The sequence below is a fragment of the Macaca thibetana genome, chromosome 11 (assembly GCF_024542745.1).
Source record: "Macaca thibetana thibetana isolate TM-01 chromosome 11, ASM2454274v1, whole genome shotgun sequence".
In the NCBI taxonomy this organism is placed as follows: Eukaryota; Metazoa; Chordata; class Mammalia; order Primates; family Cercopithecidae; genus Macaca; species Macaca thibetana.
This window is the reverse complement of record NC_065588.1, coordinates 44,268,854-44,294,000: the sequence shown is the minus strand read 5'-3', so window position 1 is coordinate 44,294,000 and position 25,147 is coordinate 44,268,854. Positions and strand designations below refer to the sequence as shown.

General features: G+C 52.8%; 1 protein-coding gene across 2 annotated transcripts in view; it reads left to right on the top strand.

Moving 5' to 3' along the window:
* Nucleotides 1-3,730: 3,730 nt before the first annotated feature.
* Nucleotides 3,731-25,147, top strand: part of COL2A1 (collagen type II alpha 1 chain) — a 31,448-nt gene continuing 10,031 nt past the window's right edge. Inside the window, exons 1-32 of one of the 2 annotated variants that reach the window (XM_050746849.1) lie at nt 3,731-3,967; nt 8,083-8,289; nt 9,784-9,800; nt 10,014-10,046; nt 10,151-10,183; nt 10,291-10,344; nt 10,508-10,609; nt 11,577-11,654; nt 12,284-12,328; nt 12,440-12,493; nt 12,894-12,947; nt 13,723-13,776; nt 14,152-14,205; nt 14,337-14,390; nt 14,697-14,741; nt 15,272-15,325; nt 18,380-18,424; nt 18,908-18,961; nt 20,477-20,575; nt 20,872-20,916; nt 21,009-21,107; nt 21,297-21,350; nt 21,756-21,863; nt 22,235-22,288; nt 22,374-22,472; nt 22,624-22,677; nt 23,116-23,214; nt 23,611-23,664; nt 24,070-24,123; nt 24,480-24,533; nt 24,778-24,831; nt 25,078-25,122. In XM_050746849.1, coding sequence (XP_050602806.1) covers nt 3,883-3,967; nt 8,083-8,289; nt 9,784-9,800; nt 10,014-10,046; nt 10,151-10,183; nt 10,291-10,344; nt 10,508-10,609; nt 11,577-11,654; nt 12,284-12,328; nt 12,440-12,493; nt 12,894-12,947; nt 13,723-13,776; nt 14,152-14,205; nt 14,337-14,390; nt 14,697-14,741; nt 15,272-15,325; nt 18,380-18,424; nt 18,908-18,961; nt 20,477-20,575; nt 20,872-20,916; nt 21,009-21,107; nt 21,297-21,350; nt 21,756-21,863; nt 22,235-22,288; nt 22,374-22,472; nt 22,624-22,677; nt 23,116-23,214; nt 23,611-23,664; nt 24,070-24,123; nt 24,480-24,533; nt 24,778-24,831; nt 25,078-25,122 — 2,094 coding nt within the window. In that variant the 5' untranslated portion in view covers nt 3,731-3,882. The remainder of the gene's footprint in view (nt 3,968-8,082; nt 8,290-9,783; nt 9,801-10,013; nt 10,047-10,150; nt 10,184-10,290; nt 10,345-10,507; nt 10,610-11,576; nt 11,655-12,283; nt 12,329-12,439; nt 12,494-12,893; nt 12,948-13,722; nt 13,777-14,151; nt 14,206-14,336; nt 14,391-14,696; nt 14,742-15,271; nt 15,326-18,379; nt 18,425-18,907; nt 18,962-20,476; nt 20,576-20,871; nt 20,917-21,008; nt 21,108-21,296; nt 21,351-21,755; nt 21,864-22,234; nt 22,289-22,373; nt 22,473-22,623; nt 22,678-23,115; nt 23,215-23,610; nt 23,665-24,069; nt 24,124-24,479; nt 24,534-24,777; nt 24,832-25,077; nt 25,123-25,147) is intronic. The other variant, XM_050746850.1, reaches the window with a different exon arrangement.

The following is a 25,147-nucleotide window of genomic DNA, read 5'->3' as shown; positions in this document are numbered from 1 at the left end:
ATCTGTTTCTCTGAATTGGGCTGACTTGGGGTAGATACACTGATTGCGACTGTTTAATTTCTTTTTTTTCTTTCTTTCTTTTTTTTGCTTTGAGATGAAGTCTCGCTCTGTTGCCCAGGCTAGAGTGCAATGGCGCGATCTCAACTCACTGCAACCTCTGCCTCCCGGGTCCAAGAGATTCTCCTGCCTCAGCCTCCTGAATAGCTGGGATTACAGATGCCCACCACCACACCCAGCTAATTTTCATATTTTTGTAGAGATGGGGTTTCACCATATTGGCCATGCTGGTCTCGAACTCCCGACCTCAAATGATCCTCTGGCTTTGGCATCCCAAAGTTCTGGGATTACAGGTGTGAGCCACTGCACCCTGTTGTACCTGTTTAATTTCTAACTGTTCTACCTACTGTTACCCATACTGTACTTAAAGGTGTGAGTGAATGAAGCTGATCATGTGCGACACTCAGCCATCGATGCTCTTTTCCTACCAACTGGGGAAATCAGAAGCTCTTTGTCTTCAGTTCAGCAGCTCTAGAAATTGCAGCATTTCCTTATTGGTCTGACACTGCTATGATAGAAGATTTTTCACATTAAGTGAATGAACATTTATTTACAACCTTTCTAAAATATGGAATACATATTTACCTGTCTCCTCAAAGAGACCACATTAAACCTAAATTAGCATTTTATTGGACATTTCAGTTATGAATCACAGGGACTACAGCAGATGCTGTAGATGAGGATATTCCCTGGAAGCATTGATGACTGTAGGGGCAGTGGCCCTACCCCATTGACCTTCGGTTACCATGTTTTGTATTTGTTGTGTCAATTTCATATTGCTTTTCTGTTTCCTCTCTTATTCTCCCTTTTTGCTGTTCTCATTGTGCTTCATCAACAACTGCTGCTCTCCTATCTTACCTCTAGTTTTCTGAATCTAATTGGTGAGGTCAGATGCCATTATGTGTTAATATAATACCTAAACTATGAATTAACAGACAAGGAGTAAAAAGGGCTCTACTATGCACAAAATGCATAGCTTTATATAACATCAATTCTGGCTATTTAGTGGTTTAGTTCCCCTTCTTTTCAGTTGCTTGGGTATGGTGTGGATAGTGAGATTGTTGGACAAGTAATTTCCAAATCAGTGATTTGCATATGTGTGCTACATATAGGTCTAATTCCAGTTTGAGTCACAAATTAGAGGTTTTTAATTAGTTGTTTGGAGTCACAGATGGGTAAAATATTAATGTTGGTGTTCAGTTGGCTTTATAATTTAAATAATTTCCATAGTTTATTTAGGCTTGTCAATTTAAATTTTAAATTTTATTTTTCTTATGTCAATTCCCACCACTGGCGAAAAGAAATTTTCCTACAGGGGGTGGAGAACTTAACTTGTATTCATAGATGGACCATGATTGCTGGAAGGAATCCAAAGCTCTTACACGTAGATACAGTCTACTGGCAAAGATGAATCACAGAGCTAGAGGATGAAATTAAGAACAAACTTGCAACGAAAGTCTGTCCCACTTTGCTGCTCACTAAACCAGATCATTCTGAACTGGGCTTCGATTTTTTCCATATACTTTAGTGTTTTCTCCCAAATTCTTTTCTTTCTGCTGAATTTTTATGACAACTTGTATTTGAAGTCAGTCGTATAAATGCCTTTATAGTTGTATCTAAACTATTAGTCCACAGGGGCTTTCCTAACTCCTCCTGTGTGTTAGAATTGTGCTAGGCACAGTTCTTGTTCCCAAGCATCTTCCAGGCTCATTGATGAGATAAAGACCAATGGATATAAGGGGAAAAAATTTAAACTACACAAAAACATATGTAGCTTAGGCTATAAATGCCAGGGGGATTCAGAAAGGCAGGGAGACGTTGTGTTCTCGAGATATCAGAGAAGGCTTCTCAGAGGGGCTTTAACCTAGGAGGTCTTGATAAATGAGTGGAATTTGGTCATTCTATCTTCCAGGTAGAGAGTATAGGATCCTCTGAGCCCCAAAGAGGACATGAGGCACTGCTAGCAAGAGAACAGCTTTTTTCTAGCAGAGATTGGGCCTGAGGAAGAGCCCAGAGCTTAATGCAAGCCCCTGAATGGGAGCATGGAGATTCAAACAAGTAAGGCCCGTGGAAGGTAGGGGAGATGCTGGAAACAGTGGTTGAATTCTTCCCCATCTCCATCCAGACTGGACAAAGCATGGAAGTATTTCCTTCAACAATGAGTTCTTTCCCTTTCCAGCCAGTGCACTTGCAACTCCAGCCTCTACCAGGACAAGTGTCAAAGCCTGATAGGCTAGGGATGGGGTCCCATGACCCCTGGTGGAAACCTAAGGCCCAGAAGTAGCTTCTTCCAAGTGCTCTCAGCTTCTAGGGGGAAAGCTCCAGAGAAACCAAATTGCCCAGGAGGGCTGAAGTTCTGGTTAAGTCAGATCCCAAATCCTGAGTTTCATTTTGCCTAAAGTTCTTTGGGGGACCATATCACTCAAGAGGAAGGTCTGTTTGGGGACGTTTCCTCCCTGGTATGAAAGGAGGCACCGGAGACCAAGAGAAGAGACCATTTAAGCCCTGGGGAGAAGGCAGTTTGGCTAAGGTGAGAGAGGGCGCTCACCGGGGAAGGTGAGGTGAGGCGGGAAGCGGAGGGCCAGGGGGCCGACTGGGAAATCTGGCGCTTCTCCCCGGCTCACAGAACTCGCCAGCTGGATCGGCCTCCCCGATCCCTGGCCAGGGCCGCAGCAGTGACCAACCGTCTCTGGCCAAAGCTGCTCTACCCCGGCCGGCAGTGCCCACTCCCCGGGGGACTCCCGGACCCCAGCCAGGAAGAGCAGACACCACGTCTGAGCCTGGAGCTAGACAGTCCCCCGACAGCAGGCAGCTTGCACCGTTTAGTCTCCGCTCCCTCCGTCCTCTGTGGCTCCTTCAGTCCCCTTCCCAGGGCCTGCCCCTGCCCCCCACACCTTCACACAGGTCTCCTTCTGTGCAGTAACACACCAGCTCCTTTCCTGGCTGTCGGCTCAGGCCAACTTCGGCCTGGACTCCAGAGGAGGCTTTCATCGCAGAGCTGGATGGGGGAGGGGTGGAGGGCAGGCGCTGTGAACGTCAGGTGGGAGTCTGGGGACCAGGTACTGCAGGAAAGGGCTAAAAGACAGGTCGGGGCAGCCCTTCAGACCTGGCTCAGCTAGCTTGTCTCCAAGATTTAGGACTCTGAATAACTCTATGGGCTCCTCCCTGTCCCCACTCCCAAACGCCCGACGCGGTGCCCCTTCTTCCTCCGCTGCTCCTTCTTCCTCCGCTGCTCCTTTCTACCGCTTTCCCTCCTCCCTCCCGTGTCTTTTCCGTCCTTGGTCTAGGGCTCTCGGCCTGCGCCTCTGCAAACACCCCCCTCCCCTCCAACTCCGGCAGAACTCCGAGGGGAGGGGCCGGAGGCCCCCCTTCCCGCCTGTGGTCAGAGGGGGGCAGCGCGGCAGCCCCGGGTTTGGGGGGCAGGGGCCATCTCTGCGCCCCGCCCGATCAGGCCACTCGGCGCCCTAGGGGTGGGGGGCGGGAAGCGGGACTCGCAGAGAGGGGGGTCCGGCTTGGGCAGGTGCGGGCACTGGCAGGGACCAGGCGGGCTCCGGGGGCGGGGGGCTCAGGTTACAGCCCAGCGGGGGGCAGGGGGCGGCCCGCGGTTTGGGCGAGTTCTCCAGCCTCGAAAGGGGCCGGGCGCATATAACGGGCGCCGCGGCGGGGAGAAGACGCAGAGCGCTGCTGGGCTGCCGGGTCTCCCGCTTCCTCCTGCTCCAAGGGCCTCCTGCATGAGGGCGCGGTAGAGACCCGGACCCGCGCTGTGCTCCTGCCGCCTCGCTGCGCTCCGCCCGGGCCCGGCTCAGCCAGGCCCCGCGGTGAGCCATGATTCGCCTCGGGGTTCCCCAGACGCTGGTGCTGCTGACGCTGCTCGTCGCCGCTGTCCTTCGGTGTCAGGGCCAGGATGTCCGTAAGTCGTCCCCTGCCCCTGCCTGCCTGCCTTCTATGCGTCCCTCAGCATCCTTCTCCCCGGCCCGCTCCAGCTCTGGAGCCCGCGGCTCCGGGCTAAAACAGCTCCCGGGGTCGTAGCTCGCTGACTTAGGCACAGGACACGCAGGAGTTCACCGAGCAGAGTTCTGGGAGTCAAGGACTCTGTCCTAGGGTCCTCAGTGCCCATCGCGGTTGCAAGTATTTGCAGGTCCTTACGTTGCGCTAGAATACTGAACTTGCAAAGTGTTGGCTGGGAGAAGTTTGCGCACAGATATAAATGCGCTCTTTTCCACCAGCTTTGATAATTAGGCGCACATGCATGCAGCTCGCCTCTTCGAAGCACTTCGAGTTCTGCAAAAACAGATCTTAACTCATCGAACTTAGGAGAAGTAGAAAAGAGAGAACGCGAGCGAGGGAGCAAGCAAACGCCAAAGGGTTGACTTCACAGCCTGTTCAAGGCTTGGTGGCTGGTGGGCTCAAAGGAGAGTTAGACAAAGGGGACTAACACTCTGACACTGGTGGGCTGAGATCCCAGGCCACAAAGAATGGCTTCGGAGAGGCCCTCTGAGACCTCAGCGCCTCTTTAGGGTACTCTCCCCACCCAGCTGGCCCTGGAGCAAGGTGCAGCCCTCGCGCTCATCTCGACTTCCCTCCGTCCGCCTGCGCCTGTCTTCTGATAAAGGGTACAGAAACTTCCAGTAGGAGAGATCGTCTGAAAGACGATAACATTCCAACCAGACCGTGCTTTTCAAATGCCCCCGAAAATAGCGCCCCCTTCCCCGCGGTCTTACCCCATTCCCCGCCGCCCGGAGGTACTACAATGAGTTACTTTTCTAAATTCTGGAACTCACCTAGCCAGGCTGCGTGGTGTGTGTGTGTGTGTGTGTGTGTGTGTGTGTGTGTGTGTGTGTGTGTGTGAGGGAAGCGGGGCAAGCTGGTCGATTGCTACGATTGCTACAACTATTTCAACCGGTAGAGTTAGAGATGGCTGTTGTAGTCGGGTCCAAAGGCTGTTCGGACTGCACCTTTCTTTCTACCCCTCCTTTGGTAAGGTCCACTGTCTGGGATTATATTCAGGACAAACGAAGCCTGGAAAGTGTATTAGGTAGAGAGGATTTTTTTTTTTCCACGTGTTTGGGCACGTTTCCGACGGCTGGGATTCCAGCCCTGTCTTTGTATGTTACAGATTGTAAATCAATCGCAGAGGGAAACTCTTCGGCAGGCGGAATCAAAGTCCTCTGCCTTCGAGGCTCTGTGGGCCCTCTCCTGCCACCAGGCTGTCTCCAGGGATAGCGTGGAAGGCGGCGGGCTCAGGCGGGCTTTCCGTTCATTAGCGCGGCGGGGGCAGGGCTGGTGCCTGCGGCGCAGCTGCGAGGAGCCGGGAGCAGGAGACTCTGGCCGGGTCACTCGGTAGTGCGCTGAGCTGGAGGGGCGCTCCCGGGCATTTGAGGAATACAGCGTGACTATACGTGGCCTGGACTCAGACTGACTATATTTTTGTACTAAATTTGCAAGCACACGCCCACAAAGATGTCTTCTTGACTGACCCCTGCCTTAGTTCGCAATGGAATTAGCTGGGTGACTTTAAAATAATTCTCAAATTCTCCATCCGGTATTAGGGTCGCTTGCTTAAGCGGTAGAGCTCTCTCACCGCCGCATCTTTCCTGGGAGGTAGTGATTCCACAGCTTCTCCGGCCCACACCTTCCAGTCGCTCCTCCTCCTCCCAGAGGGAGTGTGATTCTGCATCCGAGAGGCTGATTTTGCGCCCTGGAGCATCCCACCTTTGTAACCCCTCCGCCTGGGGTCAGCGGACCCCTAGGTGTGACGTGGGGAAATGCGCAGTCTGCATGGACGTCAGGAATGTCAGAAACCTAGAGCTCGGCCACACCCCTCCTCCCCATCTTTCCACGAGTTTGAGAAACTTCTTGGCGGCGGCGTCTTTGACCCTCATCTGCATTTCAGAGCCCTCGCCTCCGACAGTGCCCCTGGCTCAGGGGAGAGATCTCAATCCTCCTTTGTGAGGCTTGTTTGCGTTGGGAGATTGGCAGCGATGGCTTCCAGATGGGGCTGAAACGCTGCCCGTATTTATTTAAACGGGTTCCTCGCGGAGACCTGTGAATCGGGCTCTGTGTGCGCTCGAGAAAAGCCCCATTCATGAGAGACGAGGTCCGGTGGGTTCTCTCGTACTGCCCGACCCCCTCTCCCACAATGCCCCCCTGTGCCCGCCCGCCGCCACCTCCCGGCTCCAGCCCTGCGCAGAGCGGCGGTGAAGCAAAACAGTTCCCCGAAAGAGGTAGCTTTTTAATTGGCTTGCCACAAAGAATCACTTATACGGCCTTGCGGTAATGAGGGGAACCGGATCAGGCGCGCCGGGATGCTATCGGCAGCCGTTTTAGAGCAGCAATTATGGTGGTGCTGGGCTCCTCCGTCCACACCTAGGGGATCCGGTTACGGCGCTGGCTCCTTTCTGGGGCAGTCATTTAATCCCACTTTTCACTCTGCCAATGTCTGTGAGCGAGCCGTGTCCAGAGCCGCAGCCACAGAGTCACCCAGCGGCTCTTACACCCAGCGCAGCCTGGCCCCGCCCCTGCGCCCGCGCATCCCGGGCCGCCCTTCCCCGGGAAATCTGATCCGCACGGGGAGTGGCCCCTCTCCAAGCATTTCCCCCTCTCCTCGCTGGGTCCTCATGGGTGTGGGTGGGCTCTTCCTTAGTCTGGGCTGGAGCGCATTAACCGACGCCTCCTCTCCCACACCTTCCTCACCGCCTGCATTCTACTGCTCCAGCTATTTTAACGGTGGGTGTGTCCCAGCAACTTCTGTATTTTCCCTGGGATCTCTCACCCTCCTGTGATTATCTTGCCCAAAGGCTGAGCGGATTTCTTCTAGTGGGAAAGTAAAAAGGAACGTTTATCTTTAGATTTTCACTCTCCTTAAAGAGCAGTGGGCAGGCTCGTTTCTCTCTCCACCCTCTGGGTTTGTGGCTCTTTCCTATTATTCATCTCCTGCTGCTGCCATTGCCTTGCGGATTTTGATGAGAAAAACAGCGCTGGGCGCTCCCTAGCACGTGGTGCGGGCTCTACAGTCCTTGGCTGCTAAGGAGCGCTCTTGTCAGCACAGGTTTCATTTGCAGCATGAATTCCAGACGGCAGGGCGCTGGTGGAGGGGACTAGTCCCTGCTATTCGTCCTCTGCGTTCTTGGAGGAGGCCAGGCCTGGCCTGGCCAATCTTAGCCCTAACCAGGTATTCAAGGACCCCTGCTCCCCAAATCAGGGTGCTGTTTTCAGATGGAGGCAGGGCATCTCCAAGCAGGGCTACAGGTGGAGGTCAGCACTGGGGGCGCTTTAGCCCCCTTGCCGCCTAAGTAGTTTATAGCCTGCCCAAGCCCCGAGTGTATCGTTTGAATGGGTCTACCCGCTCCCCAGATTGGTCCTAATTCTAATATGGTTCAAAGAATGAGACAAGATCTTAAGTCTAATAGCTCATCTTTTCACCCCCCTCTCTTATATATCTATTTTTGGAGCCTGGCTGCTTATAGATTCCAATTTTTGTAGGTAGAATTTTCTACATCCCCTCTGAATGTTAGCTGTCAGTTGTATTTAGCAAATCCTGTAATTCCCAGAGGAAGGCAGAAGAAAGAAGACTTCTCTGGTCCTGGGCTGGGGGAGGGCAGGTCTCACCATTTTTCTGTCTCCTTTCTTTTTATAGTCCCAGAGTTCCTATTCAGAATATCTCATCTCCTCCCTTCTGCTCACCCTTCAACTCCCCCCACCCACCCCATCACCTGGTCTCCCCCATATTAGGTGGGTAAAGAGAATAGTATAGTAACCCCCCACCTTCATTGCTGGGTCAAGATTTTCACTGGTGAATAGAGAGCATGGTGCAAGGTGCATAATAAATATTTGTTGAATACATGGAAAAATCAGTGATGTTTTAGGAAAATAATTTTTAAGTTCTATATGTCCAGGTGGCCCCAGCCTACATTCTTCAGCATTTGAATTCTGTCAAGTTGACTGCTACCTCTCTCTTTTTCTCTCTGGCTCCCCACCCCCTCCTTCCCTTGGCTCTCTGCTTCTCCCTTCCCACCCTTGGTGCAGAGGAGGCTGGCAGCTGTGTGCAGGATGGGCAGAGGTATAATGATAAGGATGTGTGGAAGCCGGAGCCCTGCCGGATCTGTGTCTGTGACACTGGGACTGTCCTCTGCGACGACATAATCTGTGAAGACGTGAAAGACTGCCTCAGCCCTGAGATCCCCTTCGGAGAGTGCTGCCCCATCTGCCCAACTGACCTCGCCACTGCCAGTGGTTGTAATTTATTTATTTCCTGTTCAACATAAATAAATTACTTGCAAGCACTGCAAACATGCTCCCATAGATGCTGGTCATCTCTGCAAAGCAGAGGGGCTAGTTATCCATGGGACCTGGCAGCTGGGGTAGAAATGAAAGGCCACTTCTCACTTGCAGGTTGAAACTGAGTAAGGGAGCTTGAGACGCTAGAGGGGTCCTTCTTTGCCCAACATCTCTAAGACACATGAAGGACAGATGTGATTCTACAAAAATTATACAAAAAAAAAAAAAAAAAAAAAAATCCTCTCTGAAATCATCTCTGCAAATTACTAGAGCTACTATGGAGATCAAATGCTCTGTCCGGCCAATCCATGAATTAATTCCTCCTCTGCCACTGACATCTTCTCTTCTCCTTAGAAGACTTCCATGTATGTGGTCTTCAGTGTGAAGAAAGCTCTGCCAGCTAGTGGGGAGACAGTAGGGGCAGGCTCCCTCATTGAGTTATGGAACATTGGTGGTAGTTTCCTACCTGCTATTACCTCTCTTGGAGTTGACCACTAATTCAGAAGCAAAATAATAGCAGAGGGAAGGGCTAGGCTTTGGGAGTTCTAGTGGGGACGGGTGGAGACAGAGCCCCATATGTCTGCACTGTGGTGGGTGGTTATAAACTCCCAGTTAGATCCAGTGCTGGTGGATGATATATGTGCAGGTGACCCCTTCCCAGCATTCATACAGATGTCCTATCCTATCTCCCTGCAGAGTGAGTGGGGACACTTGTCTAGAGTTTTTGGGTAGTTCTTGCTGTCCCCTTCCTGCTGAAGTAGAGAAGGCTGTGGCAAGGGAAGTGAGAAGTTGCCTTTCCTTAACACTTCAGCAACACTGGCTCCTTAATGTATAAATTCCCAGATTCTTTCTGAGGGGCCCATGTGAGCGAAGTGTTACTTGCCTTTACTATTTTGCTGCTACTGTAAGGGAGGGGTTATTGACTGGGGATGGCACAGGATCTGATGCTCCAATACTCTTCATAACTCATATGCCTTGCTGTTTTTGTGTTTTTATTTGTGCTTGCTTCAAGGAGACGCAGCTCTAATGTAAGACCTTTCTAAGTGCCTAACTCTTCCTCTGGGAGGGCTTGGGGTTCGGGAAGGGCTTCCTACCCTGTGGGGGGAAGAGAGACTGAATCTGTGCTTTCCTTCTCGTGGCTGATAAGATCTTGAGTTCTTCATTGCCTTTCTGTGCTGCCCTTGCTCCTTTCTTTTGCATGCTGTCTGCTTTTTGAATAACAAAGTCTGGGTCACCTCCATTCCTCATGGGACCTCAGCAACCCCAGGGCCACAGTGGCCCTAACACCCCAACAGAGGGGTTCAGTGGAGTCACAGGAAGCTGCCACCTTCCTTGGTTGTGTCCTTTTGTTTGATCTAATGAATGTTTGAATGACAAGAATTGGTATTTTTCCATCTCAAGATTCTTACCTTCTTCTTCTCTATTATTTTTTTTTTTTCCCCCTTGCAGGGCAACCAGGACCAAAGGTAAGGGCTTTCTTCTTTTTCTTTTTTCATATTTTTTTGCCTTTAGATTTCCTGCTTCAAAAGCAATGCTATGCTAATCCAGTCTGTGATTTTTTAGACATCAGAAGCTATCTGTTTCAGAGGGCACCTCAACACAGGGGCTGCTGGCAGGGTTTTAGACTAGGGGCTTAGTGGGCTTACTCAGCTTAATCCTGTGAATGTTTCATGTTTCAGGGACAGAAAGGAGAACCTGGAGACATCAAGGATGTAAGTTCAAATTATTCTCACCTGGTGTCCCAGCTGCTGCTCGAAATGGGTCATTTCCTTGTGCTCTCCTCTAACTAACCATCCTGTGGGGTTGTCTCTCACAGATTGTAGGACCCAAAGGACCTCCTGGGCCTCAGGTAAGAAAGGGGGAAATCCCCTTCTGCGTCCCTTCCTCACTGCTCGTGAGTTACTGACCTGCAGGTTCCTGGCCTTGCTGTCGTCTTACCATGTTCTTCACCTTCAGGGACCTGCAGGGGAACAAGGACCCAGAGGCGATCGTGGTGACAAAGGTGAAAAAGTGAGTAAAAAGCAATGCTGCTTGACTCTGGTGGACTTCCCAGGACCCCCAAGGCCCTACCATGTGTTTAAGAGCCTGGTCACCTCTTACACAGCAGCCCAGGGACAGATGGCGCTTGGAGAAACACGGCTTCCCATTGATGCCTTTTTCTCTTTATGCCAAGGGTGCCCCTGGACCTCGTGGCAGAGATGGAGAACCTGGGACCCCTGGAAATCCTGGCCCCCCTGGTCCTCCTGGCCCCCCTGGTCCCCCTGGTCTTGGTGGAGTAAGTATCCTTACTTCCCGTTCCTTCAGGCTGTCCCTCCAGAAATGTGGCTTTTAAATTGCTACTTGCACTTACCTGGCTGGCTCCCAGGGCTGCCAGCAGTGTGTACATAGCCTGTCCATGGGCTTTGCCCTCAGGCCTATAATTTAGTAGAGTCACATATTAGGCATGAGACTGTGGTGCTAAGGGCTGGCTTTTTTTTTCACTAACTGGGATTCTATAAAGAAAGTCTTCAGTTACCTGGCTTCCAGGCATCTGTACCGTGCGGTTGATGCTCGGGGGTGGGTGTAAGGGTTAGGAGAAAGGATGACTGGGCACTTGTATTTCCCTGGAAGAAGAGTGACCACTGTCCTTGGAAGACATTTATTCTTGGTCCTTGCCAAGTACATTCCAAGCAACTATTCACTCTCATGAAAGAACTCCACTGAGTGAAGGTGTGTGGCTAAAGTCAATTTTGGAATCAAACCAATCAGCAAATTATATGATTGCCTAGTTTTTGCAGGTTTGCTATTTTGACGTTTGCTGTATTGTAAATTCTTAAACTTAAATGGGCTCACAGATGCCTACTGCATCTCTTGCTGAAATATTCCAAGACTGTTGATTTTAGTCTTTTGCTGGGCATTAAAGTCTTAAAGAATAAAGAACACCCTTAGAAGGTTTGGTTATGTTTCTCCATATATGTTAAATAATATCTGCCGTATTTTAGAACATAAAAATAATTTTATAAAATGACATGCGAGGAACTGATACTTCTCCAAATAACACTTTCCCTTCCAGATTTTGCCACCTTATAATCCATTCCCCAAAGTACTTTCCAGGCATCAGTGGTAATTCTGATCAATGATAGGTTAGTCTCCAACAATCAGAGTTTATCTCAGTAGAGTTCTTTGTATCCAGATAGAGCTTACCTAGCCAAGTAGGGAAGACCTAATGCCTTTCAACCTCCTAATGTTGGGTTTCTTTGCAGAACTTTGCTGCCCAGATGGCTGGAGGATTTGATGAAAAGGCTGGTGGCGCCCAGATGGGAGTAATGCAAGGACCAATGGTAAGAAAAGACACTAGTTCTTTGCAGCGAAAATGGCAGGAGGTGGCCCTTAGCAGAGCCAGAGAGTCTGACAACCTCTGCTTCACAGATAATTGCTTAGAGCAGCTCTCCTCCATAGTTATGTAACCTCCCATTCAGCTAGCCCAAAGTATTTGGTTTTTAATGGCAATGGATGCCACTTTTAATGATGCGCTGGAGTGACTAAGAAGAATGAAGATGGAGAGATGCATATAGGCTGATCTGTTAGAAGGCCAGTTGCTATTGCTCTTGGAATGAGAACTGAAGAATGCAGACAGCAGCTACTGTTCTCCAGCATCCACAGACTTCCAGCAGGAAATCTCAGCCCCGCAGCTCTGACTTGGCACATGCTAAATGAAACTCAGCCTTTAGTAAACATGGCTACTGTCCAGGAGAAAGCAAGGCCAGCTTTTCTGTCCAAATGGTGCCTATAAATAAAAATAGAGTGTTGCGTGGGGAGTGGGAAATGAGAGGGAGCAGCCACTCTAGGCCCCTTGCCCACAGAGTAACTTCTTGTCCTTTGTCTGGGCTGTTGGCTAGGAGAAGATGGCACACTGGAGGCCACTGGTGAAGCATGTGCAGTAAACCCCTCATTTTCTGTTCTGGTGCAGGGCCCCATGGGACCTCGAGGACCTCCAGGCCCTGCAGGTGCTCCTGTAAGTACCTACAAGTCTTTTCGCCTCCATGGTGTCACAGATGATTCCCAAGCACTATGATGTTTTAGTCGTTTATAGGGGTTCACCTGGTGTCCTCATTTTACTTTTTAGGGGCCTCAAGGATTTCAAGGCAATCCTGGTGAACCTGGTGAACCTGGTGTCTCTGTGAGTACCGACATGGCCCTGTCCTCTCTCCGGGGGAGCCTGTAATGATAGACCACTGGGACCACAGCTGCTGTCCCTCCCAGGCTCTGCCCAGCCCTTTCCCACAGTTGGTGGCCCCAAGGAAACTCAGATGTCACTTCCTAGCTGTGGAGGAACTCTGACGGACAGCCCAGTGTGGCAAGGGCCACCAGGGACTCTGTCCTACCAGCCCCCTTTCCGGGTCACCCCAGCGTGTGCTGCTGCTGCATCCCACTGTGGTCTCTGCACCTTTGTTCTGACCTTCCCATCTTTCTTCTTCATAGAAGAACTGGCTTCCAAAACTACAATGTCCAAGTTTTGTCCATTGCTCAGGTGTCTTCCCGCTCTAACCATCTCTTAAACTCTCTTCCTTTGTTTGTAGGGTCCCATGGGTCCCCGTGGTCCTCCTGGTCCCCCTGGAAAGCCTGGTGATGATGTGAGTATACATGAGTAGACAAATGAGGAGCTGCCTCCTTTGAAAGGGCCTGGAGAAGGTGTGTGCTGGGGGAGTGACAGGGAGGCACCCAGGGTGGAGATGTCTTGAGGAGCAAGACTGGGCTGTCCCAAACCCTGATGCCATCTCCTATCTATATGGCCACTGTGACTGTGCTGGCAAGTTCCCTGGGGACTGCTTTGGATCCAAGGGGAAGAGAAATAATTAAAACATCATTAGCCCCAGGAAGGGAAATTGAGAAATGAGAGAAGAGAGAGAAAAAACACAAGGCAGAAAGATGTAGAGAAGAAAAAATAAAGAAAGAAGCGTTCAACAACCCAGCATTATCTTAATTGTAAATGAGTTAGAAAAAGCGCAGCCTGAGTCAGGATGTCTACAAAGGATGCAAACGAAATGAAGAGACAAGAATTGGCACTCTTGGGCTATTTTTATGAATAGCATTAGACAGTAAAAGTCTCTCAAGGTTAGGGAGAGCACGTCCAGTCAGCAGAGCCCAGGAGAGAAGAGAAAAAGCCTCTCAGGGGAAGTCAGAGGCTGGTGAGGACAGAGGAGCTTGCCCATGGGCTATGCATGTGTCCAAAAGAATAAATCGTGAACCATGAAAGGCATCCAGGCATGTGGAGTCTGAAGGAGTTGAGGGAGATGAATGAGCCAGTGGGCAAAGGCATGGACGGCTGGAAGGAGGGAAGCCCTCTGGGATGCCCCCACTATGCTACTGAGTCTCTGAGGCAGCTGGGGTATCTCTCTCTCCCTTCAGGGCGAAGCTGGAAAACCTGGAAAAGCTGGTGAAAGAGGTCCGCCTGGTCCTCAGGTAAATGCCACCTTTCCCAGCCTCAGGCATCTTTCCCAGCGTCTCCCTCCCCATGGCCTTAAACCCAGTGCATCCAGTTCAATGAGGTCACTTCTGAGATGGAACACCAGTAGCCCCTATATTTATCACGACCATGTTTGTAATCTCCACTCAGGCTCCCATGAGGGAGGCTGGGCAGTTGTTATTTATACCACTTTGCATAAAATGGGGGGTATGGGGAGGGGTGGTCTGGGTTTTACTGAAAGAGCTGTCCAAGTGTGGGGATTGGAGACAATGCCCTGGTGGCCCAAGGGAGCTGGAGGCCCTCTGCAACCCAGGGCAGCTTCCCCCTGTTATTTTACTCTGTGCTCTGAACACCTCCACTTTGGATTGCAGGGTGCTCGCGGTTTCCCAGGAACCCCAGGCCTTCCTGGTGTCAAAGGTCACAGAGTAAGTATCATGGGTGAGGAGGTTGGAAGGAAGAGATGCCTGCGGGGAGAGAAAAGCACTTTGGGGCTCGTGCATTTCTTCCAACTTGAGTTTCCCAGAAGTGTGATTGAACATTTTCTCATGTTCCCTAGGGTTATCCAGGCCTGGACGGTGCTAAGGGAGAGGCGGGTGCCCCTGGTGTGAAGGTGAGAGGCCAGAAAGTGCAATGGGATGGGGAGGAGGGAGACATTGAGGAGTCCCTCTTCCTAGCCAGGGAGACACTGTGGAGCTCAGTGGAACTAGCTCCTCAGAACAGCCGTGGCTGGGAACACCAGCCCTACATCCTGATGGGCCAACAGCAGACCTGGAGAGCTCAGGGCATTGTCCTTCACAGGACTGAAGTTTGTGTCAATGCAGGCTGAGATGACTAGGGCTTTTGGCGTCTTCCCTAGGAGTTTTCTGGGGGCCAAGAATGGGGTCCCAGACACTGACCTTGTGCATCATTTTTCCAGGGTGAGAGTGGTTCCCCGGGTGAGAACGGATCTCCGGGCCCAATGGTAAGTATGGACACCCTCCAGGAAGGCTTATCAGAGACTCTTCAGACTAGCAGATGGCTGCAAAGAGCTCCCTTTGTGCCAAGTTCATATTCAATGTTGTGGATTTCATCTGACTGTGAGCAAAAAGCAAAATGTATTAGATAGATGATTTGTTCAAGATTTCACCAACATTTCCTTAAGATAGCCATGTTAACACACTAAAGATGCTCCCATTTTAAAAAATTCTGTTGAGTCTCAACATTTTGTCAAGCTCATCTACTGCAAGGAGCAAGGTAGGTGTGCTTGTAACAAAGGTTCTCAATAGGTAGCAACAGGAACATCTGTGTGTTATGCCTGGGGAGAAAACTGTTGGGTGTGATCTGAGGCATCCTGGCTAGTCAAGGAGCCAGCACCATCAGGAGGTCCTTGGTTTCCTGGGTGTGTGCACCCTCCCTCTCCTCTGGTATCTGCAAAGGGCCCACAGGTAGAAATGGTCACCCTGAGCACCGTGAAGCCAACTCATGCTTAGGCTATCCTCGTGTGTGTTCCAGGGTCCTCGTGGCCTGCCTGGTGAAAGAGGACGGACTGGCCCTGCTGGTGCTGCGGTGAGTAACTGACAAAGCCAAACACCACCATTTGCCAAGCACTTTAGAGTTTACAGGTTTGTTTCTCTTGACCCTTGAAACAACCCTGCGAAGCATAGGGAGTATTGTTATCCCTTAAGAATTCACCCCGAGTGTGCCCATCAAAAATTCCCAGGCTAAGTCTGCACAGTTGAAGGAGGAGGGATGGGAATGGGAGGGTGGATGGATGAAAGCAGGATTCTCTTAACAAATCCAGATTATCAGGTAATCCCTTCAACAGACGCCACCCACTCCCTGGGCAATCCAGTTGGAGTTTACAGACAGACTTAATTGGCTATAGCACCACCGTGCTACTCTCTGTTCTTCCTGGTTGCTCAGATGCCCTAGAAAAGTGGAACAGGTGAGCATCAACTCACAGGGCTCTGTGCTGGCTGCTGCTGTGAGTGATATTATGCTATAGTGCCGGGGGCCACCATTCCATAGGCACTTCCTGTGTTTAATACCCTATATGCTTTACCTGGTCTCATCTTCCTCCACATCCTGAGAGGTGGTTCTATTCTTCTCCCAATTTTACAAATGAAAAAACCGAGACACAGAAAAGTGAAATAGCTTAAGATAAATGGTGCCTTGCAGCCTCAGACTCTGGTGGCCTCTAGTTAATGTGGGAAATTAAGGGTGAGGGGATTGGCAGCTGAGGGAGGGTGCAGGGTGCCAGACGGAGGCGTTTAGCTCTGATTCCTTAGCAATAGAGAGTCCTTGTAGGCGCTTGGTCAGGCGAGTGATGCGATGAAAGCCGTGTTTAAGAAAGATTATGCTTTCTGCTGATTTCATACCCCCACCACCCAAGCTCTGAGGCCCCTCCTCACAGGTCCTTGCAGGGCTGGCCAAAATAAATCAGCTTCACTCCGTTGTGCTGCTTTCCAGCTAATGTGTCTTGTTTGGCAGAAGTTTCCCTCAATGGCAGATCAGTGAAATAAGCAGCAGCCTCGACCCCCGCCCCCTTTGTCAGCCAGAGCTGCTGAAGCGCCTTGCCCCAGGGTCACTCTGTGTGAGGGGATTAGAGAGCACTGGGGCTGCCAAGAAACACTGCCGTTTCTACAGATTAGCAGGATGCTGGCTTGTGGCCTTTTAGCGAGGCTCAGAGCTGCAGTGGCCCTGGTCTGCATGGGCTAAAGACAAGCTCCATCCCCTGTCCTTGTTCCCTCCTTCCTGGGCACAGCCGCTCTGTTTCTTGCTTCTCTTTGCTGGTTCCTGTCCCCATGGTAGTTAGGCTGGCAGCGTGTATAGGATTTGGCTTAGAAGATTGACAGCGTTGCCTTTGAGCCCTTCTTTGCTCCTCCTCCTTCTCCCCTCCCATCACACTCCTCTCTGGAGTCTGCTCTGCGAGGCCCCTACTCTGTGGTCTCCCAGCAGCCTTCTCAACCTTGACTTCCAGAGGGAGCTGTAGCAGTGTCGGGGTGTGCAGGCCCCAGACATGGGGCAGGCTCACGGAGATCCAGGTGCTGGTCTGGTGTCAAGGCTGGCCCAGAGACTGGGCTGGGTTGGCGTCTGCCTGCTGTGGTCATGTGCCCTCCCTTGGGCCTGACTGTGTCCTCTCTCCAGACTTGCTGCAGGGAGAGGTGACAGATGCCAGCCTAGTTCTGGCCTCTCAGAGCAGCGTGGCAGCTCCCTTTCGCTCAGGCCCAGCCTGGGCCTCCCTGCTGGCCTACCTCTGGGGAGAGGGTGCTCCAGAGCTTCCCAAGGAACAGTTTCCCGAAGCAGCCAGGCCAGCCCAGAGGGGCTGTGGCCAATCCTGAAGCTTTATGTTCCTGCTGACATTTTTTCTAAGCCTTCTCTTGCTTTCCTCTTAAATGCCAATCTGGAGAGTCTCCGTGAGGAGAAATGGACCCCAGCCAGGAAGAAGAGTTGAGTTGTATTTAAAACACGAGCTCCCCCTAAAGCATCCTTCTCTAGCTTCTAAGGAGAGGCAGAGACTGGCAGACAGGACTCAGCAGGGAAAGGTTCCCCCCGACCTGCTCGGTCAGGCCCTAGGCCCAGCTCCACCCAGCCTGTGGCCCCCAGAGTTTGGGTAAAGAGTTCCCTGGGCCCTAAGGAACCCTGAGAGAGCATTTGAGGGGTGCCACCACAAAGTTGGCAGAAAAACCCTCCCCCTCCAAGTCCAGTCCTAGAGAAGGAGCTGGCAACCTTGCCTTGCTTTGTAAGCCAAAGCCTCTTAGGGCTTGAGCTTAGATGTAGTCTTTGAACTGTGGCTGGTGCCCTGCCCCATCAGGGAGCCAGTGGGAGACATCTTGTGAGCATCTTTGTTTTCCATAAGAGCAGGTTGTCTGGGGATGGGCCACAGGAAGAGGCAACCTGGAGTCAACCAAGAGGAGGCCTTAACCAAATCTTAACCAGAGAGGTTTACCAAGCCTTGAAAGCACTTCAAGGCAGGAAGCACTGAGTCCACATGGTTGTCTCGCTGTTTCATTTCCTTGCACTCAGTTCTCAGTCTTTAAATGATCACTTGGCCGTGAAGTTAGGGATGCTTGGGGTCTGAACTGAAGTTGAAGAAAAGAAGAAATGATTTAAGCTTTGTTTAAGATTAGGGGCCAGGTGCAGTGGCTCACGCCTGTAATCCCAGCACCTTGGGAGCCCGAGGCGGGTGGATCACCTGAGGTCAGGAGTTCCAGACCAGCCTGGCCAACATGGCAAAACCCAGTCTCTCCTAAAAATAAAAATAAAAAAATTAGCCAGGTGTGGTGACACATGCCTGTAATCCCAGTTACTCAGGAGGCAGAAGAATCGCTTGAACTTGGGAGGTGGAGGTTGTAGTGAGCCGAGACCGCACCACTGTACTCCAGCCTGGCATCAGAGCCAGGCTTTGTCTCAAAAAAAAAAAGATTAGAAGAAACCCACTACTACCCTCTGGTCACCCACACAGACACCAAAGCTGAAGCCCACACCTCACCATCCCTGTGCTCAGCCCTGGGACACCCCAGGCACAGTGTCTCCTTCGTTTTCTGTAAGAGTGGGCTAGAAGCAGGGACGGACAGGGCCTGTAGGTACCTCTCATGGTCTCTTCCTTCTTGCTCACAGGGTGCCCGAGGCAACGATGGTCAGCCAGGCCCCGCAGGGCCTCCGGTAAGTTCATTTTATCCTCAGCAGGTCATTGTTGTTGCTGTGCTCTAAGTCCTATTAAGCAGCCCGGTGAAGTCTGCAGGGTTTATTGGGTGCAACCACAGCAGCACTCAGATGTCTACTGGAAAGGAGGAAGAAAGAGAAGCAGTTCTTAAATATCACTTGAGCATGTTGATAACAAGCTTTGAAGCATGGGCTCATTTTCCTCAGCCATCCTTTCAGCAGTCTTTTTAGAGGAGGAAGGTCAACGGAGATTCTTGCTTCTCACTACAGATGTAGTCAGAAACTTGCTTTGCCTTCTGAAGCCAGGCAAAGGTTTCTGGGGACGCTGGCAATGGGGACAATTTTCATCCAAGGCTTTTTAGCCACAATGGATATGGAGTGAAATCAGTATAGAGGAGGGAAGGAGTGTGAGGTGTGGGGGTGGCTCGCTTTGGAGGTCAGAACTGGCATTCACCTCTCTTCTCATCCGCCTACTCTCTCCAGGGTCCTGTCGGTCCTGCTGGTGGTCCTGGCTTCCCTGGTGCTCCTGGAGCCAAGGTACATGCCCTGTTGTCCAGTCTGGAATTTCTGGATGCCGAGAAGCTGTCCTTTCCCTGTAACCCTTGCTCATTGCTCCCTCAACAACCACCTGCTCCCGTCTGAGAAGTAGCTCCCCACCACCCCACCCACTGCCCCCTCCATCTAGGCAGGGCAAAAAGCCAGACACTCGTAGCCTCACCTGGAGGGAAAGTAAGACAGAAGATAAAATGTGGGAGATCCAGTTACAACTTTGGAGTGGGGAGAGGTGGACAGAGAAGAAGATGGGGATACACCAGAGGCCTGGCAGGGGCAGAAGGCCAGGAGTGGCAGCAAAGGGAGGCAAACCTAGGGGAGACCCAACAGCTGAGCAAGCTCGGGGCCCTGACGGGCACTGGAGGGGGCTGGACAGGGAAGAGGCACAGGCAGGGAGCCTCTGCTGCCCTCCAGGTTTCTGCTTCATTTGGGTGCCTGGCTCTTCCAAGCCATGTTAATGGAGATCTCTGGAGGATTACTAGAGGCCAGTGGGAGGCCAGCCAGTTCAGGGCCAGGCCCCGCAGCCCAGGAGGGATTCCAGTGTGAACGTCCCTGGGAATGAATAAGGAGCCTCCATGTGTCACTGGCATCAGGTTGCTTTTCCCCTCCTGGGGGTTTCCATGGCAACCAGACAGTGTCTGAGGTCCCGGGAGCCGGGTAAAGGAGACCCATTGTGAAGAGGGACAGCGGAAGGTGAGGGGGGCTGACCTTTGGAAAATAATAATTACCGAAGTGAAGCAGGAATGTTCTGAGAAGAAACCTGAGGAGGCTCTGCCCTCTCTCCAGGTCGGCAGCCCTCCCCAGGGACTCTGCCATCTCGAGTGGGTTGTAATTTTTAGGAAAAAATGAAAGTAAAAGCACAGGCCATTTTGGGGGGAGGGGGCTTGCCAGAGGCCCCCCCTAAGGGGAATTGGGTTGCATTGAGAGCAAGGAGGGGCAGAGTCCCCATGTGCTTTTGTCTTGGATTTCTGGCTTACTGAGAACAGACTGGGGCCAGGGCCGGGGTGTCCCTCTTCACCCGTCAGCCAGATGGGAGTGAGATGGTGCTCTGAGCCCGGATGTTCAGAGACTTAGAAGGGACCTCAGTTCCTCAATAAAATAGAAAAACAGGAGGTGGTAGGAGAGAGCGGTGTCCATCCATCATCCCAGGGTGCCAAGATGGCAGGGTCCCCAGCCCACGCTTTTCTGATGGTGTCGATGGAACCGTGGGTTGTCCGTTGCTGTAGTACGTAGCTGTGCCGTGGCGTGTGGAGGCTTACTGTGTAGAGAGGAGGTGGGCAGTAGAGGAGGCAGGTGTGGGAAGTCATCAAGTCATTAGCTCAGTCAGGCAGGGACAGAAATGGCAGCGTGACCTGTGTGTGAATGCGCATGTTCAGGTGCGGGCTTGGGTGCATGTGCATAATCCAGGGCTGTGCTCGCAGCTGGCCCTGAGCTGTTGCCCGCCCACTAGAGGTCTGTGTCCCCTCTCTTCTTCATTTCATCCTTCCTGTCTCTTCCCAGGGTGAAGCCGGCCCCACTGGTGCCCGTGGTCCTGAAGGTGCTCAAGGTCCTCGTGGTGAACCTGGTAGTCCTGGGTCCCCTGGGCCTGCTGGTGCCTCTGTAAGTGCAGCTTCTCTTTGGCCTGGGGGGTCTGGGGTCTGTGGCCTCAGAATTCTTGACTCTGTACTTTGCTCTGACGGCCGTGGGCTCCAATCACCAAACCTTCATTCTGGCCCAATGCCTGTCCCCATCTCTAGATGTATCCCCTTCTATCCCATCTTCCCCGTGAAACACATGGTGGGAATGTCCCTGAAATGGACAGCACCTACGCCAGGTCCCTGGATCTGGACCCTGGAGGGCTGGAGGTGGTTGGGGTTCATTCTTTGCTGCTTATTTGACAATGTCTCCTTTCTCAGGGTAACCCTGGAACAGATGGAATTCCTGGAGCCAAAGGATCTGCTGTGAGTGTTGCCCCTGGACTTTGCTCCCCCAAGCGAGCCTGGTCCTGCCTCTCCCCTCTCCTGACACCCTTCCCTTCTGCTCATGCTGATAGGGTGCTCCTGGCATTGCTGGTGCTCCTGGTTTCCCTGGGCCACGGGGACCTCCTGGCCCTCAAGGTGCAACTGGTCCTCTGGGCCCGAAAGGTCAGACGGTAAGAGCCCAAAGTGACCCCCAAGTCCCATTGACATCTCTGGAGTCAAACCCCATCACCCATCTTTCCCATGCTCTCCTGCCCTGGCCTCACAGCGGCCTCCATCCGAGGGCATCGTGAACAGGGGTTCTGGGGTGGGGCAGGCTCCCTGGAGAGAATCTGGTGTGAGAACCTGCCTCTCTTTTCAAGGGTGAACCTGGTATTGCTGGCTTCAAAGGTGAACAAGGCCCCAAGGGAGAACCTGTGAGTATCTGCCCCCAAGCTCTTGTCTTTTCTACTGCTGTTCTATGGGTCACAGGCCTCCTCACCTCCTCCCCACTGCCCCACCAGCCCGCCGCCTACCTCCTCCGGGGCTCTATCCCCCAGTCTGGGTCCTTTCAGATTATGCCTGGAGGAGACTTAACAGGGCTGAGAAGGCCCAGATACAGCTTCAGCTCCCATCCTTGGCTTGGCCAGTGTGAACAGTTGGATCTTTACGCCCTCTCATTTCCCTCTGCTCTGCCATGGCTGGTCCTTTATGGCCTCTCATCCTCAAGCCCCCTCTGCCCTGAAACAGTTGCCAAGGCTACTTCCTCCATACTCTGAGTCGAGGCTTGCTCCAGGCCCAGGTGAAGGCTCACTCTGTTTCTGTTTTTTGGTGGTCCTCAGGGCCCCGCTGGCCCCCAGGGAGCCCCTGGACCCGCTGGTGAAGAAGGCAAGAGAGGTGCCCGTGGAGAGCCTGGTGGTGTTGGGCCCATTGGTCCCCCTGGAGAAAGAGTAAGTGAATGAGGAGGCTCTATCCCACGGTGGCTGTGATCTCGAGAGGGAAGTGGAGTCCTTGTGGTCCGTGTTCTGGTCGGAGCCCATGACTTTTCCGCATGTCATCCTCCTCTTTCTCCATCCACACCACGGGGAGAGGGAGTCTGACCCTGAGTTGTGCCCCCCACCGCCAGGCTGACATGAAACAGTCTGAACTCCTTCCCAGGAAGCGGGGACAGGCTCCAGAAGTTAACCTCTGAGAATCCTGCAGACCACAGTTACTGCTCCCCAGAAATTGGGATTGGTGGGTTAGTGGGATGGACCCGCTGGAGCCTGGCTGGGTTAGGGGCCGTTCTCATTCACTGCCTCTCCTCCCTGTGGCTCCTTAGGGTGCTCCTGGCAACCGCGGTTTCCCAGGTCAAGATGGTCTGGCAGGTCCCAAGGTGAGTGGGGGAAGAGGGGCTGGGGTCCCTCTCTGCATCGCTGGTCACATGGTATCCTACTGACTCCCTGTGTACCCTTGTTTAGGGAGCTCCTGGAGAGCGAGGGCCCAGTGGTCTTGCTGGTCCCAAGGGAGCCAATGGTGACCCTGGCCGTCCTGGAGAACCTGGACTTCCTGGAGCCCGGGTAAGTAGCAGAGCCGCTGTTGCCCTTGGCTTCAGACTGTGGGCAGACCCTCAGGCCCTTCCTGGCTGGCTCCCTCCAGCCCTGCACTGCCAGGATTGGGAGGTCCTGGGGCCGGCTCCTGACCCCACCCTCTTCTCTTTCCTGAACAAAGGGTCTCACTGGCCGCCCTGGTGATGCTGGTCCTCAAGGCAAAGTTGGCCCTTCTGTAAGTCTATCCTCTGAGGGCTGCTGGAGGGTGGGGGGATCTCCCTGGGGAGGCAAGAGAAAAGAGAGATGGAGTTTGGGTTGGGGAGGCCTAGAGTACTGTGAATTTTGAGAATTGCGGTGGGGGTAGATGGTAGGCACTGGGGCCAGATGTAGCCCGTGCAGTAGCCGTGAGCTCTGAAAATGCCACTCCATTATGCATTTGGGGCTTATCCTTGGAGGAATGATGACATTGTGTGTGCACTTTCTTGGGCAGCTTTCTAAGCTCAGCGGTGTCTTGCTATAGATGGGCCCATGAGTGTGGTGTGGTCAATCCTAGATACTGAGCATGTGTGACTGGTGCCTAGTTCTAGGTCTATCATGTAGGCCCTTAGTGGATGTTAGATGGATGGATGTGGTCGGAGTGTCTATGTTATGAGAATGGTGTTCTCTCTTTCAGGGAGCCCCTGGTGAAGATGGTCGTCCTGGACCTCCAGGTCCTCAGGGGGCTCGCGGGCAGCCTGGTGTCATGGGTTTCCCTGGCCCCAAAGGTGCCAATGTAAGTAATAATTTGCTCTTCCATTTCCTTCCATGTGGTGCTACCTACCCCCCTGCCCTCTTGGGGAAAGGGCTGGGTCCTGAGTAGAGTTTAGCCAGGGACAGTGATGAGTGGGGCTCCTGTGCCATGGGTGGCAGTGGGGGTCTGCATGTGATCTGGGGAAAATCCACAGCCCCAGAGAGCGTCGGGGCATTGCAGCCATACATTGTTCCATGTGGCAGTGCCCAGCAGGCTGGCTGCCATTATGGCCCCTGAACAGAAGAGAAGGGCTGGTAATTTGCTTTATCTCGGCTGTCCATCAGGATGTGGCCCCAAGCCTCAGTCCCTGCAGCCCGCTCTGCCCCTAACTCCCTACCAAACCATCTGCCCCATGGCCCTGCCCTCTCTTTCCTCTAGGGCGAGCCTGGCAAAGCTGGTGAGAAGGGACTGCCTGGTGCTCCTGGTCTGAGAGTAAGTATCCTTCCCCATTGCCCATGGTTTGGTGTTGGCTGGGCATTTGCAGGGAGGACAGGGGAATGGCATCTCCATGGCATGGTCCTGGGACCCCTTTGTATTGAGTGTTGATCCCTGCGGCTGAGCCCCATGTTGGCTGGGCCCTTTGGGTGTCTACACAGGGAGACTTCTGGTTGCCATTGGTCAGCAGGCCAGGGAGCTGGGGAAGGCTTCCATGCTGAAAACAGCTAAGAAAAGATGGGGCTTGGGAAGGAAGGGAGGGAAAGGTGTGGAAATGGGGTTCAGCTGGGGTATCGTGGAGGTCTGGAAACTGTGGGCCAGAAGTACCTTTGCCCAGTCCTAGGGGGACTTCAAGAGGGAAAAAAAGCGTGTCATTACATTGTCTTTTTCTCTTCCCTCTAGGGTCTTCCTGGCAAAGATGGTGAGACAGGTGCTGCAGGACCCCCTGGCCCTGCTGTAAGTACCTTCCTAGCCTCCCCGGGTGACCCTGGGGGCAGGGGCTGGGAGGGGTGGGGGTGGGAGACCACAGATCCATCCAATAATGGAGCTGACGGATGTGGATGTGGGCTAAGCTGGTACACCAGACTCACTCTGAGCTGAGGCAAGGTGTCCCAGGAGGCTGTGTGGACCCGCGTTGGTGGAGAGGAGTGTGGGTGGCTAATGGGAGTGCAGGGAGGCATGCACGTACTGTCTGAGCAGCGCAGGAAGACGCCTGTCCTGCCCACCCTGCTGACCTCCCCTGGGCCCTGCTAGCTGTGGCTCTCAGGGTCTCTGGAACACTGGCTCAGCTCACCTTTTCTTTTCCTCTGCAGGGACCTGCTGGTGAACGAGGCGAGCAGGGTGCTCCTGGGCCATCTGGGTTCCAGGTAGGTGGCTGGACCAGGCTCTCTGTCTAGTTCTTTGCCATACCAAGGGCTTCCTGGGACAGCAGCAGGCACCATCGCTGGAGGGCCCACGCCTCTTGCAGGGTGCCAAGCATTGAACCTTCCCTGCACCCCTGACTCTCATTGCTGTTGCCTCCTTCCTTTGGGTCTACCATATACTGTGCCTCCCTGGGGGCCAGGGCAGCAAACTCACTCCTTTGATAACCCTTGTCACTTTGGCTTCTAGGGACTTCCTGGCCCTCCTGGTCCGCCAGGTGAAGGTGGAAAACCAGGTGACCAGGTGAGTATGGGGCTCTTTGGACCTGCAACCTGTTTAGATGGGAAGGTCGTTTCTGATGCTGGGAGGCAAGGGCAAGAGGGCATGAGGAGCCCTGTGAGGCCTGGGAATGTCCTGGACCCACATCCCAGCCTCTACAGATGACACAGTTCCCCACGGGAGGAGTGATGTTCAGCCCCACCATGGAGGACTATTCAGGGGTCTATGACATGAAGACTTCACTCTCACGCATCTTTCTTTATTCTCCAGGGTGTTCCCGGTGAAGCTGGAGCCCCTGGCCTCGTGGGTCCCAGGGTGAGTGTCCTGCTGGCTGCTGCAG